Raw genomic sequence first — 18,751 nt, forward strand, 5'->3', positions numbered from 1 at the left:
TTGCTGTAGCTTTCTAGTTCCTTCTCCAGCACTGACTTGGCTCTTCTGGATCTTCTGCTTCTCACTATAAATTTAAATTCAGTTTGTCATGTTATGAGCTATCCTGATACAATTTTGATTGAGACTGGATTAATTTCATTAATCAAATTTATAACCACTGATATCTTGACAGTCATCATCCTTCCCGTGCAGGGACACAGAATAGTTTTCCCTATAAAGATCTTGTATATGCCATGTTATATTTATACCCAGCATTATATTTTAGCACTAATATTAACAGTGTCATGTGTGTAATTTTAAATACCGAGTGTCATTTGCTACTACACAGGACTGACTTTTACATATGAACTCTGTGGTATACTGGCCATCCCCCAACCCACCCACCATTGGTTCTTTCATTTGTTGTGCGTGTGTGTGTGTGTGTGTGTGTGTGTGTGTAATGTGATCTGCACACAAAGAAAGTTTTCTTTCTTCCCTTAAAGTCCATATGTGCTTTATCTTCTTTTCTTGTCTTATGGCCTTAGCTAGATTTTCCAGAACACTGCTAACTATTAGTGGTGGGAGAGTGGAGTATGGTGTACACAATCCCAGAAGTCAGGAACTGGAGGAAGTGGGACTGGGATTCTTTGCCAACTTGGGCTACATAATGGTTCAAGTTCCAGCCAGAATAGTGAGCAAAATCCTTACTTTAAAAATTAATGATAACACTAATATTGATGCTGGTGAGAAGGGATGTCCTTGCAATGCTCCTGATCTTGGGTTGGGGAGTTTTTCCACATTAGATATAATATTAAACTGTAGAGCTTTTATGTATGGTGTTTGTCCAGTTAGAAGTTTCTTTTTTTCTGAGTTTAACAATTTTTATTCAGGAACAGGTATTGAAGCAAATGGACTTTGTTGCATCAATTTTTAGGATCATATGTTGATAGTGCAAATTTCAGAAATTGATTTTGGAGTGTTAAACCAGTCTTATATACCTGGAATAAATCCACGGCCCTCGTGTAGAATTCGTTTGACTTATTATTTGGTTGTGTTTGCTAATGTTTGATGAGGAATTTATGCAGTTACATTTGTGAGAAATAAACACTGATCTGTGGTCTTCCTTTCTTGTGGTGTCGTTGTCTAGCTTTGGTATGAGGGGGTCACCTGGGAGGGGTCAGAAAGCCTTCCCTAAGAGGCTACCGGCGACTAGCTTCCTTCATGCCTTAACTGAGGGGTGAAATAGCCCTCTGACTCCTGCTCCGGGGGACTGTTAATTATGAATCAATCTCCTCGGTAGCTGCAGAACCACTTCATTTTCACAGTTCCATTATGGGGGTTACAGTTTTCAGCCTTCCACGGGTGGGAGCACAGGGAGGAAGTGGGGAGGAGGGCTCACGGCTTAAGACTTTCCTAAGGTTGGGTATCTAGAGAGAACCAGGCAATGCCAAGATAGCCTAGGCTCTTCTCCCCCAACGTTGCACAGGGAAACCAAGCCCAGTATGGGGACCTGTCTAGAGTGCCAGAAACATCTACAACGAACTAGGCCCAGGCCCGAGCAAGTGGCCAGGGAATTACTTACTCTGGTTCCTGCTGTGGGCGCCAGCCCCACGGCGGCCATATAGGTGCTCCCAATGGTCTTGATCTTCTCCAGGTCCTTGTAAAAGTCCTTGTCCATGAGCTTTGTTTAAAACAGAAACCAGTTAAACATCACAGAACACTAGAGAGGTGTCCTACAGACATCATCCACTAGGGGGCAACAGAGAAGGTGGCCTTCAAATAGGGCACAGCAGCTAGCTCCTCTGGGGTATGAAAGGGACAGGGAGAAGGTGCAGCATAGGATACATCCATGTCCCTGCCTCCAAACTCACAGTCACTTGGAGGAAAAGGATCTCCAGTGGAGCAAGCACAGTGCCCGGTGGGGGAGAGGGCTAGAGATTCCCACCTGCACACCCAGAGTGGACGCTGCCCTGCCCTGGTCAATAGGCTCTGTCTTAACCATCACAGCTGCCCTGGACCCTAATGGATTCATAGCGGACACAAGAAGGATCGTCCTTGATGCCCTGCAAGTCGATGATGTTGCAAGGTCTCACCTCATCAAAGTCGGCAATGATTTCGTTGAGGAGCCGCAGGCACTCGACCCCCATATTGTTGCCGTCCAGCTCAATATAGAAGTCATTGAAGTTGGGGATGGAGGCGAACATGACGCCCACCTGGGAGTAGGACTGGTAATAAAGGTCCTGCAGAGACAGAAGGGGTCAGCCCTGCAATGCTACGACAGCAGGAATAGCATTTGAAAGGGGGAACAAGCCAGGCCATAAGGAGAAACACTGGGGGCTCCAGGTTGTGCCGTGTACTGCACGGGCAAATCCTGAGTGGCCGGCTTTGGACTTGAGCCTAGCGAGGCGAGAGCATAGCAGGTAAGGGGGACCATAGCTCTAAAGCTCACTTGACTACACAGAGACACCAGCTGCTGGTTCCGGCAGGGCAGATTAAGGTTGAACCTCCAGCCTGCTCCTATCCTTAGAACCTTTTAAAAGCCAGCCCCGATTTCTTTCCTTTTGAACGTGGCTTTTGTCAGCATCTCCTTTGTGCTGTGCAGGTGGCTGCAGTCACTACAGCAGGCAAGGCTGTGAGGAGCTCTGACCCAACAGTTCACGCAGAGGAGGGAAAGAAAATCTCACCCAGCTAGGCCCCGCAAGGCCCTCCCACTTACCATATTCCGGGGATTGGACATGAGAAAATGCTGCGCCACGTGGGCCGGCAGGAGGTTGAAGAGGATCCTCTTGTTGTCCAGCTTCACTCTCTCCATGTCATCGCGCTCCTCTTCCGCCTGGAGGTCACGGGTTATGAATGCCAGCCATGCATGCTGCCCTCACCCTCCCACCATGACACCCCGACACCAGAAAGATGATGCGACGGAGGATTGACTAATAAGCTTGCGTGGGGAATAGTAAGTTACACAAAGAGGACTTCACCTGAAGGAGTGTTGCCACTAGTTTCCCGGAAGATAAACAGCACGCTGAACAGGCTTGTTAGGGACCGGAGGAGATATGTGTATGTCTAACATAATTGAACTTCACGCTTTCTGGGAATATGTGCCTGCTAAGATTTGTTCAATAGGATTGCCGTCAATTAGACCCTATGTCCATACCAGAGAACCATGCCTAGATCTTGGTTAGATCTAGCATAATTCTGCCAGACAGGATGACCCAGGTAACAACTGCTGGGAAAGAACAATGCTGGTCTACATTAGAAGTAACCGTGACAACATCATTGTTGTAAAATGTCCAACGTGTCTTAATTGTCCAGACTTGAAGCTTTCTCTCTGTTTAGTTGATCAAAGTATATCTGTGGAGTGTTGAAGCCTATGGTCTATATAAACATTATGTGAAGAGTTTCTGTTCATAGCTGGTTTCTCTGTGCATTAGTTAGAGCAGGATGCTCACTATTAAAGAGCTTTTCCCTTATTCCCTGAGTGGCTAGAGGGGTAGACTGGTACTCCAACCTCACTGATCACCCATGCAGGAATCTTGATGCACACGTGATCCACATGACCACTCTTCATCTTTCATACCAGACACAGCACCAGAGCCTTACTGCAGGGTTGAAGGATTCTCCACCCGGCATTGTAACTTTCAGTGGCTGATAATGGCGCGCCCGTTGTCAGGGTCTGTTCCCCAGATCCCATTCCTGTCTCTTGAGCAACTCTTGGGAGCCTATGTGCCCACTCTAGATCGCACCAGCCCCAAGCAGGTCTCTAGTCTGCCTTCACCAGAAGACTCAGGACCAAGTGGCTGGCATCTCTCCAGGACGCCATTATTACCCTCGCCCAGAACTTGTGTTGCCTCCACAAGAGCTCACATCCTGCTGGCACTATGACAAGAACGCTGTGAGATCTGGTCTGCTGAGGATCCAGCTCATCCCAGTGAGTGCACAGTCTCTGAACCAGAAGCAGGGGATGAGGCACTAAGGACTGCCAGCCAGTCGGAGCCTGCTTACCGTGAACTATGGCTCCATAGTGATAAGAAAAAGTGTCAGGGATAGTCCCATGCATGGGCCACCATGAGGCTCAAGGGGGCTACCAGTGCGGGCCAATCTATGGTATGCCACAGTTCTCAGAGACAGAAGTTGTATATCTCTGCTATAAAACTTGACCCTCCACAGGATTTGGCTTGAGAAATAGTCATATTTAAATATGTGTGTTACTCCATTCATGAACATCAAACGCCTGGTACGGTACAAATGCCACCATGGTGCCTTGACGCTCGGGGCCTGCCACGGAAGCCATCCATGGGCCAATCCCATGTGGTAGTCAGTGATATACAGGGCAAGACAGGCACATCTCCATGCAACAGCACCTTTTCATCCACCTTTAAATTACGGTTCCTAGGGCTGCATTTGCCAAAGGCATTGGGGAGGGCTACTCTGCTCTCCCTAGAGATGATTTTACCAGCTACATGTTGCTAGGTCTCCTGTCGAGATCTAGATTACCAGTCAAGCCAGGAACTAATGATTTCAAGGAGTAAGGAGAGGAAGGTTTGAGTCAAGGAGTTGTAATGGGGACACAGAGACCACAGGGTGAAAGGCCAAGCCTAGTGCAGGGGAAGGGGGGGCTAAGTTATATGTATTGGTTTTGGTTTTTGTTTTTACACAAGATCAATGAGTTAGCATAACCCAATAGAGAGGGGCAGACTGCAGTGCATGGAAACACAAGAAAGACAGCCCTGGGCCCCAGACTCCAGATCAAACCAGAGGTGACACTGGCCACCGCCACCCAGACAGGCTGGAGCCCACTCTGCAAACAGAGGGACATAGTAACTGGCAATTCTGAAGGGGGCTCAGAGTCCATGACCTCTGCTGGAAAGAAAAACAACACGAGGGGATTGGTCATGCTTTTGTCCTGACCCACTGTTGGGGGGTGGCTCTATGGCAGCGAGTGTCCCATGAGTGACTCTGTGACTTATTCTGGGTCTCTCTCAAAGGTCAGTGGCCTCTGACTTCCGGCCTCAGTCTTTTCATCCCCCGTTCCTGTCAACAGAACATTGCAAACACCCTCTTCTCCATAGGAAATGTATTACTAATTATATTTTACTTGCTGTGTACCAGTGGACCCCAAACAAAAGCCTTTAAAGGGTAGAATTAAGATGGAAAAATATATTTTAAAAATAATAGCTTGGTTGTATTAATGGCACAACAATGTTTATCTTCTCTAAAATAATTATTGTTACTATCAGTAATATTTTCATTAAAAAAACAAAATAATTGAATATTCTTTGCTTAAAAATAATGTGCTGTAATAATCCCTGACTTCTGGAGCACATGCCTTAAGGGAGAGGGGACAGTAAAAGACAAATAAAATCAAAACAGAGAGGGGTTGGAAAGAGTCAAGCATGTAGGTGGGGAAGAGATGGGGAAATGAAATGTTGACAGAGGTGTAGTCAAAAGAAATGGTGGGTGAATGAGTTACACAGAAACCTACAGGCCTGCAACCAAGGGGAAAGTTCAATTAGACGTGACCGCAGAACATGACAGGAGATGGGGAAACGGTAAAGAGTCAAAGTTTAAGTGTGGATAGGAAATGGGAAAGAAGACATGTATTAGCTGTTTTGTTTCTGAGACAGAGTCTCTCTATATGATCCTGACTGACCTGAAGCTCACAATGTAGACCAGGATGGCCTTGAACTCAGAGAGATCCTCCTGCCACTGCCTCCCAAGTTCTGGAATTAAAGGTGTTCACCTCTACACCCAGCCCCACACAAAAGTGTTATATATGTTCTTAAAAGGAAGTCTAAATTTCCTTTTATGGTTATGATTAATATACTTTATGCATGTATATGAAACTTCCAAAGACTAAAACCAGAATTTTTTTTAAAAAAAAAAGCACTAAAATGAAAACTATCCCTGGCTCAGCACACTGTACTGAAAGGTTTTATTCTGGGCTCTGCTTATAGCAGCATTTGGATTTAGGGACCGCTAGGGTCTTTGTTCTTCCTATGTTCGCATATGTCTTACTCTGTGCACAGGTCAAAAGGTTTCTGTTGTTGAATTCTGACTGACAAATGTCCATCCTACTCGGAGCAGTAATTTTAAGAAATCAAACAGAATTGTTATATTTTTCACGAGATGAAAATCCACTGAAATTCTCTTAAGATTTTCTGAACAGTCAGAAAACTCAGATTTTTTTTTTTTTTTTTTTTTTTTTTTTTTTTTTTTTTTTTTTTTTTTAAGGAATAGGTTACTGAGTGACACACATTATTCTTGTAAGGTCGCGTGAGAAACACACTGAACTGTTTCCAAAATGTGCTCTCAGCACTTCTTCAAAAGGCGTTCCCTTTCTCCTGTGTGCTACATTTTAGAGCGGATTGGCCTGGCACATCTACCAACCGTGACGAAGCACTTCCAAGGTCAGAGCTGTGTGCTTGTAAGTTTAGATAAAGTACAAAGCGAGACAACTAATGTCCTGACCTGGCCCTCCCTGGGACTCTGACGTGTGTACGGGTGACTCTCACCCAACACCCTGACAGAACATTCTCAGTCAGAGAACACCAGCAACCCCCAGCGTAGTGCCAGAAATAAACAGTGTGTTCCTCACAACCAAGAGCCTGCACGAATGCCCCACCCTCCCTGTGATTCCTGCCAGGGTCAAAGACACCCATCCGGAGCATGGCCACCACTTCATACTTTTTTTGTTTGTTTATTTGTTTGGTTGTTTGTTTGTTTCAAGACAGGGTTTCTCTGTAACTTTAGAGCCTGTCCTAGAAACTAGCTCTTGTAGACCAGGCTGGCCTCGAACTCACAGAGATCTGCCTAGCTCTGCCTCCCGAGTGCTAGGATCAAAGGCGTGTGCCACCACCGTCCGGCTCACTTCATTCTTTCATATCAGGACAGCACATTACTTGATTTTCATATCATCGCTGCAAAGGCGCTTCTGGATGTCCTCTTTCTTGAATCATCTAGTCTGTTTCTTTGGAGACACCCCTAGCTCTAGAAGCCATCTCTTCTGGAGCAAGCCCAGAGAGGGAAATGAACTATCCATGTACAGTGTGCAGGCTAATTTTATGTAAACTTGATACAAGCTGAAGTCATCTGAAAGGAGGGAGCCTCAATTAGAAAACACCTCCGTAAGATTCAGCTATAGGGCATTTTCTTAATTGGTGATTGATGGGAAGGGCCCAGGGTATGGTGGGTGGTACCACCACCGGACCTCATCTAAAAGATCATAGGAACAATCCTTTGTTTGATAACTGCCACATAAACTAGAGCACACTGTAAAACACACACCTTCTGCACACGTAAAGATCACAGTGTAATGATGATCAGACAGGGCCTCCAACACTCCATGGTGTCTCTGCCTCTTAGATCAGGGTGGCTCAGGCCAAGCAGACTGGGCTGGAATTGCGGACCCTATATATCTCCTGTTCATGTAATAGAGGAGCCTGGGAGCAATGTGAGCCCTCCTGCCCACAACAGACTCCAAGATTCTCCATCCTCTGAATATTCTGAGGTAGACGTTCTTAATATTCTCCACTGACTTCCAGTCGCCAGTGACAGATGGACGTGCCTCCCTTAAAGAAGGGGGATCAAGGTGGACTCTCGGCTGCTGTGTCCAGCCTGTTGTCTGGAGGACCGTGATAGTGTAACCCACGGCTAACCTGCATAAACATGTGTGTAGCAGGAAGAAGAATGAAGCTCGGCTAGTCAATGCTACTGACACGCTGGGCATGGTAGCTACTGCAGCACAATCTGCCCTGACTAGCCAAATACTGGGTTCAAAGAACTTGATCAGTAGTGGCCATGATCATATTCTTTCTAGCTATTCTATACAAACCGGAGGGTTTCTGTTTTGTTTTATTTTTTTTTTTCTGAGAATAGGGTTCTGAAATGTAGGATTAAATCATGTTCTGATGAACTCTCATTTCTGTTCTGAAGCTGTTTCCATGAAAAGTCTTACAAAACATCATTGAACAGCTACAGGAAATCCGTGTTATATAGGAACACACAGACCATGGACCGTGTAGCAAACCTCAATGAAGTTAACAGGCTTCAAGTCATGAGAGTCCTCCAACTACAGGAAAATTAATTTTGAAGTTACTAACTACAAGATCTTTGTAGAATCTTCCAGATCAAAGTACACACTCCTCCTCTTTGGGTGGGGAAATGAAGAGGAAAATCCGAGAATACTCTGGAGCAAACAAAGATGAAGTCACCCCACACGCCAGCACTCCCAGAACCATTAAAACCACGCTCGGGGTCTACAACACCGAGCAAGCAGAGCGCTTACTCCAGAAAGGACAAGCCCCTCTCAAGTCACCGCCAAATGGCACTAAGACAACAATAAATTCAGTTGTGACCAATCACAAGAAATTAAATAATACAATCAGGCTCCACAAATATGAAAGGAACAACAAGGGCTGCTGTGGCCAATTCTAAGTCAACAAAGAGCAGATGTCAGGGAAGGACTGAATTCCCAAAGCCACCACAGCAAGCAATAGGAATGGGAGGCCTAGGGGGCCTCGTGGTTTGGGGGAACTTGAATTTTACTTTAACATCTCCTCATTCGGCAGCAGATAAACCATCCAGTTCAGAGGCTTCATTTCATTCCCCCTAACATTTATGGAAGAAACAACTCTAATTCTACCGAAGTCTCCCAGAAAACTACGACAAATGGAAGACTTCCCTACTCATGTGGTTTGTTCCCAGGGTTTGTATGTTTATGTGTGTATTGAGGGGCCGACAATTCAGTCCTAAGTGTGGTGTTATGTGTGTATTGAGGGGGCATACAACTCAGTCCTCAGTGTGGTGGTGTTGAGAGGTGGTAGGAACAATCAGGAGTGAAGGATGGGCCGGTGGGATGGTTCAGCAGGAAGGTGCTTGCTGTAGATGGCTGGCAGAAGAGCCAGCGAAAAGATGGAAAAAGAGAATCAACTCCCCGAAGCTGTCCTCTGGGCTCCATATTTGAGCTGTGGCATGCTCACTGCCCCCAAACACATACATCAATTACAGCTTAGTAATACAGGTGAGAAAGTTTGAAGAGGTGGGGCCGAGTGTGAGATAACTGGGAATCGTCTGGCTCCATGTGCCCACTCACAGTGCCAACCAGAGGAGAAGGAAGATACGTCCTATAGCATTTCAGAGTCCCAGGAAAAGGACCCTAAGTTCCATACATGTAAAGTCCCTGCTACTGCCATATATGTGCAGAAAAGAAAGCACCGTCAAGAACCTGTGGGGTGAAGGAAGAAAGGCAACAGGGTCTGATCTAGTTCTACTGATGGGAATGCAGTTCACAGGCAACCCTCCTCAGATTGGTGATGGCTTCAACAGGATGGGGATTCGCCCGAGATTAACCATTTACTGGTAAGCAAGCTAAAAGCATCCATACAAATGAACATAAACATTAGAATTATGTTTGCCATAAGGATTATGTCTACTAATTCAATGAAAATAATATTAGTTACTGGGCATGATGAAGCACAACTTTAATCCCACCACTCAGGAGGCAGAGGCAGGCGGGTTTCTGAGTTCGAGGCCAGTCTGGTCTACAGAGCGAGTTCCAAGGACAGCCAGGGCTACACAGAGAAACCCTGTCTCAAAAAAACCAAAGAAGAAAATAATGTTGAAATGGAGTAATGCCAATAGTTAAAGGTGAAGAGCCAAAGAATTTCCCCAAGGGCAAAGTGAAACCTGTTTATTTATGTAGGGTTGTATGGCCAACGTGGTATCCAAAAATAATTAACCCAGCTAGTGTTTGTCCGGACAATGAGGCAAGAGTTTGAGGTCCTCTCACGTCTCTACAACCTGACTAAATATCCAGAGGGCAAACAGACAAAGTCCCGAAAGTTCCATGTTTTGCTGGGGTTACGGGAAAGCAAAGGGATGTTTCTTGTTACCTGTCTATGAAAAAAAAAATGTGTCGGTATGTTCCATTTAACAGCCCTGCCATCATGACACGCATGCATGAGGAACGCATTCAAGGGAACACATCTGTGCCCCACACTTCCTGAAAACCTATACAGAATGGGTGGGGGTAGGTGTGGCTAGATGGAGAACCACATGATTTAATAACATTTAAATACTACATTTAATAACAAATATGGTGGCTTAATAATGAAAGCCAAGAAAAGGCCATGTCAATCCACACAAGAAACAAAAATGTCCACCTAAGGGGTGATGTGATCGCCCCCTGAGAAGGAATTCACAGCCAGGCCCCATTTTCCCTTGCTTAGACTGCAGAACAACTGGATGTCCTCCCTAGTAAACAGCCTTCTAGACCCCCACCTCGTTGTGCCAAGTATCCTGGCCTTCCAATCTCATCCCGCGTGCATTTTTCTCTAGTAAATATTCACTATGAGATCTGAAACCCAAGTATCTGGCTGATGGCAGGCAGAGTCAGTGGACCAGAGCAGGCCAGAGCGGGCAGCCAGCTGGGTTACGCCGGACAGACAGTTGAGTTCAACAGAGACCACAATCGATACCAGCTGCCATAGAGGCTCTTCCCATTACCTGGTGTGACTCGGGCAAAATGCAACTGACCAGGGTTCCTTGCCAAGAGCTTGCGAATGCCGTCATCAGGGGCACCCCCCAGCCTGGACGCTATGAACCAATAAACTCCTTAGTTCCTGCTTCCGCTTGAGGCGGGTCAATGGTAAGAGCTGCAAGAACTGGCCACCCAACAGGATCCATGACCCGCAGCCCAAGGACAGAGCCATCTGCACAATCAAGCTGGGAGAACATGGCAGGCTTCATCATGCCAGACGTGGGGACAGGGTGCCAAGAAGGCGAACAGCACTCCATTTTATGGGCTCTCACCCCGCCTTACTGCTGGTAGGAGGAGAATCTGACCGTACTGGCACTACATGAAGCCGTTGGAATCTGCAACTGGGACTTCTTGATGCCACGCCCAGCTCTTGCCATTCCTGCTGCTTCTGCCCCGTCTCTGCCCTTCCACCGTCCAGGCTGCTGCTCAACTCAGCCCCGGGAAAAGGCTCAAATCAACAGGATTTCCCATTCCACCAAGTGTGTCAGAGCTGGTCTCACAACCACAGACACCTGTCCTTCCTCAAGACTCCTGTGTCCACAGGGGCCCTCCTTACCACAGTCACTGGCTCCTCCCAACTGTCCTCGACTATCTGGCATCTGAGCCCCAGCTCTGAGCTGGGACCCTGCAGTCAGGCTGCACAGTAGAGGCCCTGGGCTGAAGACATTCCTGCTTGGCCTCACGCACTGCCCACAAGGGCTCAGAGCCTGACCAGATTATCATACAGACCACAGCGATAGCCTGGCTCCGCGGCTTACTCCAGCCTGGCCACTGTCCGACACCCGCAGGTCCCTCTGTGGACCCTGTTTGCTCACGCGTCATTTTATTTCCTGGGCAGGGCTGCTCTTATAACTAAGGAAACTAATGGCAAAGGGCTGTCCCGCGTGCATCCGAATCAGAAGAATCGCTGTTGCCGAGGCTCAGGTTCACTAGCCTTCACCCCTCCTTTTCAGGTAAGGAAGGCTCAGGAGGCAATTTGCTGCTGGGGAGACCACCATAAGTTCTGCAGATGGGAGCCAAGCCTGGGCAAGCTGCTCAACTACCCCAATTCTCAAGTGCCTGGGGAATGCGCAGCCAGCGGGGGAGGGGGAGATGCGCACGCACCCCAGCACCAGGCAGCCCCACTCTGCCCAGCCACGGTCACTGGGAAACCTCACCATGCCCCAGAGTGGTTTTGTGAACCCGGGTTCGAATAAGCACCCTCAGCTAACACTTTCCTCACACTTGGATGGAAAGCTCAGTACAGGAAACATGGCAAGCTGCCTGGCGCCCAGATAATCAGGGTCCAAGACCAACTCACACGGCTACTCGCTGATGCCACCACAAGAGTCCCTCCCGCCTCTCCCGTCAGAAACACCCTGAGAATTACTAAGTCCAGGGTGAGTGGAGCAAGGTTTGGCATGTTTAATTTTAAAAGGGACCCTGATGGGGTCCTGGTCATAGCCAGGCCCTAAGATAACAGTCACTCTGACTTCTGTCCCCAGCCCATGCATCCTGCAGCCATCTCTACAGTCATCCCATAGGCGTCAATCCTAGAACTCAAGCCTCTAGGACAGACCTGAGTAAGTCCCTGAACAGCTCTTCTGCACTATCAAGTGAGATCTCTGGCGGGCCACATGGCCAATGAGTGTTTTTGCTACTTTCCGCATGGCCATCTCATGCCCCAGGAGACAGAGGGCTCAACTTACCTGTGCTGCCCAGAGGTAGTCCAGCCGTAGCCTGACATCCACTTGCCTGGCATGCAGGGCCAGTGTGCATGAGAATAGCAAGATAGCCATGATTGGCTCATAGCTACGCCCGGAGAGAGCACCACCCCTGGAAAGGTGGAGAAGAAACCCCATTAGTGTCGGTTTCCAGGCAATATATGGCCATCAAAGCCTAGGTCTGGGCAGAGAGCCATCTATGCATAGCGAGGCCTAAGGCTCGTGGGCCTGACCCCAGGCCTGATGATTCTCATCTCAGCCAAAAGTTAGAGGCTTCGCTAGAGTCTAGACTAAAGAAGAGAAATAGAAAAGCCACTAACCTAAAAAAAAAAAATTGTATATATTTGGTTCACTTTGGCTTGCTAGTTGGTGCGCATGCACAAGCGTGTGTGTGTGTGTGTGTGTGTGTGTGTGTGTGTGTGTGTTAGAGAGGGAGAGAGTACTATGACTATAGAGTTAGTAATTGAGGCGATGATTAAGAATAATAGCGATTCATGCAAATTATTATCAGAGGAGAATGATAACTAACATCACCCTGTCTAGAGTTTTCCCTCGGGGCGTCACACTCACCCAACCTTGGTGTATCCACTGAGCTCCAGAACAAGGATGTAGGATGTTGTCAGCCCGGACAGCAGGATCATCTTTGGCAAGGAGGACACCCGCAGGAATATGGCTAGTGGGAGGGTGCCCACCAGGCAGCAGAGCAGGGCATGGTGCGCAGACTCACAGGGCAGGGCAGGCAGCACAGTGCGCCGGCCGCCAGCTGCAAGGACCACTAGGGAGCTGTTGGACTGGGAGCTCCAGGCCCAGGGCAGGCAGCCCACCTGGGGAGCAAGGGCGCGAAGGCTTAGGGAGGCCCAGTATCTGGCCTCACCAATCCCCCACCAGCCTTCTACAATAGCCTCTCCCCAACCTCTGCTTCCACAACCAGGCCTCAAACTGCCTCCGCTGCTGTAGCCTCCCAGTGTCTATAGAAAAGGCTGGAGGTGAGCAAGGTGGACCAGGTAGTACCAGCCCCTGCTGGGTCTCCAAGCCAAACAACTCTATCCTGTGTTGCAGCTCCCTCTACTCCTACCGCCCCCGCTATGACTCCTAGGTCCCGGCTCAGCTTCTCCAACCTGTTGCTCCTGCCCCTGAGCACGCCAAAGTTAGTGATACTCACCACACATCCTAGGGCTACTGAGTAGATTAAGACCACTATGAATACACACAAAACAGTGCGGATCTGGATCGTCAGGCACCCTGGAAAACACTGAAGAAGAAAACCTCATTTTAGGGTTAGGGGTGCGGCAGCTCAGTGGTAGAGTGTTGCCTCGCATGTAAGGCTCTGGGAGGTAACCCCAGTGACCCAGGAGAGAAGGAAAGGGGGAGAGCTTTAAAAGTACACTGAGTGTGAAGGTACTTGTTGTTCACAGTGAGTCCGCCAAAGGAGGCCAGGTGTGGAGCCCTTTGCCGGCTCCAGGGGCTTACTAGACCTCCATCTGCTATGCAATGGTCTTGATTACTTTTATCTATTTATTATCTCCCACGTGAAGAACCTGCCAAAAATAATTCATAACGCAGACACACAGAGACACATATGCCCACAGTATTTAAAGGAGAAACAGCCATCTTTCTCTCCCAGGCACCCTGACTGGCACCAAAGTTAACTGAGTAGAAGCACTGGGTATTTTTATTATAATGCATTCTCCTACCTCAGGAGTTCCATACACTCCTCCCTCCCTCTCTCTACTATCTATCTCTCTCTCTCCCCCATCTCTGTCTCTCAGTCTCTGTCTGTCTGTCTCTCTCATGTTCTCAAAGTTTATCATCACAGACAGGCTTAATATAATTCTTCAGTTACTAGAATTTTTATTTTTAATCTATTTATTTACTTTGAATACGGTGTGAAATAATTAACAGATGCTATCAAGGATGAAGCAGGAGGTTCTTTATTCTCACAGTCCTAAAAACAAGAGTATAGATTACAATGGCGCCCACTGCCCCTTATGGAGAGTAACATATGCAGACAGAGCCTGGGTCTGCGGGACTCCATGGCAACACACATAGCTGTTTCTGTCATCCTTCCCACGAGGCTGGGAGTGTGACTTTTCTTATTTAAAAACTGGGAGGCAACGGCCACCAATAAAACAAGCCCAGGACCATAGATTCTGGGGTCAGGACAGTCTGGTGTGGGTAGCATATGTAGCTGGCAGAGCTTTGGTTTGGGTTTCCAAGTCCAGACCCTAGAGTGTTTCATAAGAACCCTGGTCAGTCTAGCTGACCTCAGACAGAAGAGGCACCATTTGGTATGAAGCCTAAGGGTTCTTCTGATCTTGCCTCTCTCTCTGTTTCCCTCTTGATCTGATCTCTGCCACTGGGGAAGGCACAGCTGCAAGACCCTAATCATCAGAGAATGTCCCCAGCTGCTGTCACAGCTTAGCTTGGTATGGTTCATGCAGAGGGACAGACAGATCCCAGTCTGTGGTCCACACGGACCCAGGAGCAAGACCTTGGAGCAAGGTCCTGCCATGCTGTACAGGTAATGACTCCTAAGAAGAGCTCTTTGCCTGCTGCTATGAAGGCAGGCCAGCAGAGGGGAGATTTTAGTATTCTGCATGTATAAGGCAACCTATGTTCTCCAGTAAACTTCCCGGGAAAATAACATATTTACCATTGTATGCCTATGTATAATTGAGCATGCATATGATTAAAATCAGATGTATTGTAAAAAGGGATGTTCTCAGTAGAAAAAGTAGATATATGAGCTAATCTATCAACCAAAACAGAGAACTGCCCACTTTACATCCTTAGTAACCAAATCTCTCCTTCTCTCGAACCCCATGTAAGGAAGCATTGAGAACTCACTCATGTGGCCCACCGGAGAGTGTACCCCCTTTTTAATTTAAACTATGGACTTGCTCCAATAAAATTATCTTGGTTCCTTTGCAAACCTGTGCAAACTCTTACTTTCAATTCTTTGGGTAAGCCTAGAACCTGAAAACATCTGCCCCAGCCCCTGACAATGGTATCACTGGGACTTGGTAGAAATGGAATTGTCTGATTACCACAAGCCCTGAGCTGCCTATCATGAACTGGGTGTTTTCTGGCAGAAGTGGCTGCATACGACAGCACCTCGTCACCAAATGGACATGGTGTACTCAACAACACTGAACTCAAGACTCAGCAACACAGACTTTCATTCACCAGGGCCAGCCTGGCTCCAGCTTCTGCACAGCCTAGGCATAACAATGGGCACCATTCATGAGTCTTACAGGAGCTTCAGAATGCAGCAGACTGCACGGAACAGTTTAACGACCTTCTGGAAACTTTCTCACAGTGCCAGGGAGGTGACAGTATCTTGTAAGCAGGGGTCCAGGTTTTCCAGAACTCTCTAAATACTCAAAACTGGCAACTCATACAAATAGTGTATCTGGCCATGCTAGTCCAGAACCAGAAGGATGGCCATATATGCAGAAATCATTCAGAGTAACTTCAGAAATTAACAGGCAAGACTAGGAGTCTCCAATAACCCTCAGAAATGTTTGTTAGACTGCCAAAACTTCTATTCAGGTTACAAACTACAGAAAAATAATAATCTAACTAAATGGGCATTTGTTTCGCATACTTGGTATAGACAATGGTTCTTAACAGCCCCTGAGGTTTCTCACCCCTGTTCTTGTACCAAAGACTATGAGTACCTACGGCTGGAATCACATGACATTACAGCCCTGCAGAAGGTTTTTAACACATCATTCAGATGGGAGTAATTCATGCATCTAATCTGATCACATGACTTTTTTTTTTTTTTTTTGCCGCTCCAAAGCTCTTTAGCTGGCGGCAACCCCATTGCCCTTTCTCCCCAGCCCCATGCTTCTGGAGCTACATCCAAAGAAACAAGCTGGGCCAATGCCACAGAGTTTTGGCATCTATGATAATTAATAAATAACTCACAGATTGGGATACATTATTTGTAAAACATACAAGTAATGAGGGGATAAATATTCAAAATATATATGGAATACAGGCAATTCAATAGCAAGCAAATGAAAAAATCCATTTTTAAGCAGATAAAGGATTTAATATATACTTCGCAAGTCAATACAGAAAAGTCCGATACTGATCCATGGCCAACATTCGTCACAAACCATTGGAGACATACAAACTAAAACCAAAAAGAAATGCCCATGGCCCGGCTGGAGTGACTTATCAAACAACTGATAATTGTAGGGGATGGATGTACATTAGCACAACCATTATGGAAAACAGAATGGAGGTCTGTCATCAAACTAAGAACAGAATTTCCATGTGATCCAGTAATCCTCCTGCCGGCTATACATCCAAAAGAAAGAAATCAATATGAAGAAGAGAAGACGGGCCATGTAGCTAGAAGGGTGTTTGCCTAGGAGACACAAACTCCTGAGTTCCGCCTTGGGAACTACACATGACAAGATGCGGGGCATGCCCCTGTAATCCCAGCACTCAGGAGGGTAGAAGGGGGAGTTTCAGAATTTCCCTGATTACATAGCGAGTCTGAGATCTCTCTGGGATACGGAAGATCATCTCTCAGAAAAGAAGTGAAGAGACAGCTGTGCTCCCCTGTGCCACGGTCACTTCAGCACTGCTCACAGTAGCCAAGATGGGACCAGCCTAACCGAAGGTACCCTGCTGACCAACGAACAGACAAAGAGCGGAGTACTACTCAGCCCCAGAAAAGAAGTAAACCCTTCAGTCTGTACCAAACCTTGATAACCCTGGAGGGAGTTACGTTAAATAAAGTAAATCCGGTGCAGAAATACACCGTATGGTCTCACTGAGGTGTGGAATCTAAGACTCAAATTCACAGAAGGGGAGTGAAGAACGGTAGATGCCAGAAGATCCTGTAAGGAGCTCATGGGAAAATGCTGCAAAATTTCAGTGAGCTGGGAAGAGCGAGGTTGTGAGAAAGACTGCACAGTGGAGAGCTACAGTGAATGGCAACATAGTGCATGCTTCAAAACTTCTAGGAGTTGACTTTAAATGATCTTACTACAAAAACAAACAAGCGACAATCAGTTTGCAACATAATGTATAACATCATATTGTATCCAATGCATACATTTGATTACCATTTTTTAATTAAAAATAAAAAACGTAATGGGAAGAAAGAAAAGCAGAGCTTTTTGCCGGAACGTTTTTTTCCTAGATGGTGGAAAGAGGGAAAATGAAGGGGAATGATAGTGAGGTTCCCTGTGCCACTGAGAGTCTGGAGGAGGCTTGTGCTGCAGCAATCTGTCAGGAAATGGTGAGTCTCACAATTGCCCAGAACTGAATTCTACCAACCATAATGGACCAGGAACCAGTCATTCCCCATGGCCTTTTGAGAAGCCATGACTTGATATCTTAGATATCAAAAGACATGCATGGACTACACTCTCTAGAGCCAGGAGCTCACAAACAGATGAGATTATGTGTGTCTGATGGCTGCGGCTATGTCAGGAAGCAACAGGAAACTCAGATGGTTTTGACCTGCTGTTCACCAATCAGGGATGCTTGGCTATTGCCGATTGTGTGTCAGCAAACACTGGAGTCCCGCTGCCTCTTCATGCTGATTCCCTTTCTTTGGGAAGGACTTCAGCAGGAGGAACAAGCAGACCAGAAGAGATGTCCTTGCTTTCTCTCTCCTGGGTCTGCAAACTTTAAACTCCAGAGGCTGACAGCAGCCCCGTCCTACAAAGAAACTCCCTGTGCTGACGGATATCCATGCCTCCCGTGTTCCGCCCCTCTGAGTGCAACCAGTCGAGGCTGACGCCCCAAGCAGGAGGCGAATGGATCTTTTGAATGACGTGGAGGGCAGAGTCCCCTGTTCTAGATGCATGCTCCTATCTAGTAGAGAAAAAGATGAAACTGCTGTCATATTTTGGTCCCCCCAAGGGAAGCCAGCATTGGACCAATACTAGCACGAAGTGGCAGAGAGACCATGCAAAATGAAATAGTCACCTGGCTTGAAGCATCCCTGAGTTCTCCCTCCAGTCCTTTCTGGCTCATGCTCAGTGTTAATTCTCTCAATGTTCTCGATGAAATAAGGAAGGAAGGGAGTCGTCTTTAGGAACGGGGACCAATGCAACTGTCCCCAGGGACCGCGGAGGAAAGCATAGCTACACTATCAAAGCCATAGTCTCCTTGGAGATACATCCTGGCAGCTGTCCATAGTCCCACCTGTGTGGCTGGCCATGCTGGATTCTCTCCTGCTTGGCTTGACTTCCCATCTGCTGACCTGCCCACTGTTCCACCCCCAAGCCCCTACCACACCATCTATTCCCACAGCCTCCACCAAACCTAATCAGCCCTAAACCGAAGCACGGAGTTCAACACAGCCTGGTGGATACCAGTCACCATGTGACGCCTTAGTTCATCAACCCTGACCTGGGGCACCCTCCTGGGAGCTGAGTCCCACCTGCCTCTGTTCCAGTGGAGTGCAGGTTCCTCTCTGCTTCCCAGGTGTTGGCCCGCATGAATCTGGGCACCAGAGAAGCCCCTGAAGCAATGGGAGCTGCTGCTTCAAAAACACCAG

At 47.3% G+C, this 18,751-nt stretch overlaps 1 protein-coding gene across 5 annotated transcripts in view; it reads right to left on the bottom strand.

Annotated features, from left to right (window-relative positions):
• Adcy1 (adenylate cyclase 1) overlaps positions 1 to 18,751 on the bottom strand; it is a 135,988-nt gene that overhangs the window by 36,702 nt on the left and 80,535 nt on the right. For all 5 annotated transcript variants that reach the window (XR_005975961.1, XR_005975960.1, XR_005975959.1 and 2 more), the window contains exons 12-17: positions 13,382 to 13,471; positions 12,790 to 13,043; positions 12,205 to 12,331; positions 2,696 to 2,812; positions 2,073 to 2,219; positions 1,562 to 1,660 (exon numbers count right to left, since the gene is read on the bottom strand). Coding sequence is in view for 1 of the 5 variants with exons in the window: in XM_041668882.1 (XP_041524816.1) it covers positions 1,562 to 1,660; positions 2,073 to 2,219; positions 2,696 to 2,812; positions 12,205 to 12,331; positions 12,790 to 13,043; positions 13,382 to 13,471 (834 nt within the window). In the remaining 4 variants the exon portion in view is untranslated. The remainder of the gene's footprint in view (positions 1 to 1,561; positions 1,661 to 2,072; positions 2,220 to 2,695; positions 2,813 to 12,204; positions 12,332 to 12,789; positions 13,044 to 13,381; positions 13,472 to 18,751) is intronic.

Source organism: Microtus oregoni, unplaced genomic scaffold (assembly GCF_018167655.1).
Source record: "Microtus oregoni isolate MIOR12 unplaced genomic scaffold, Mior012 000019F_ref0000042, whole genome shotgun sequence".
Lineage (NCBI taxonomy): Eukaryota > Metazoa > Chordata > Mammalia > Rodentia > Cricetidae > Microtus > Microtus oregoni.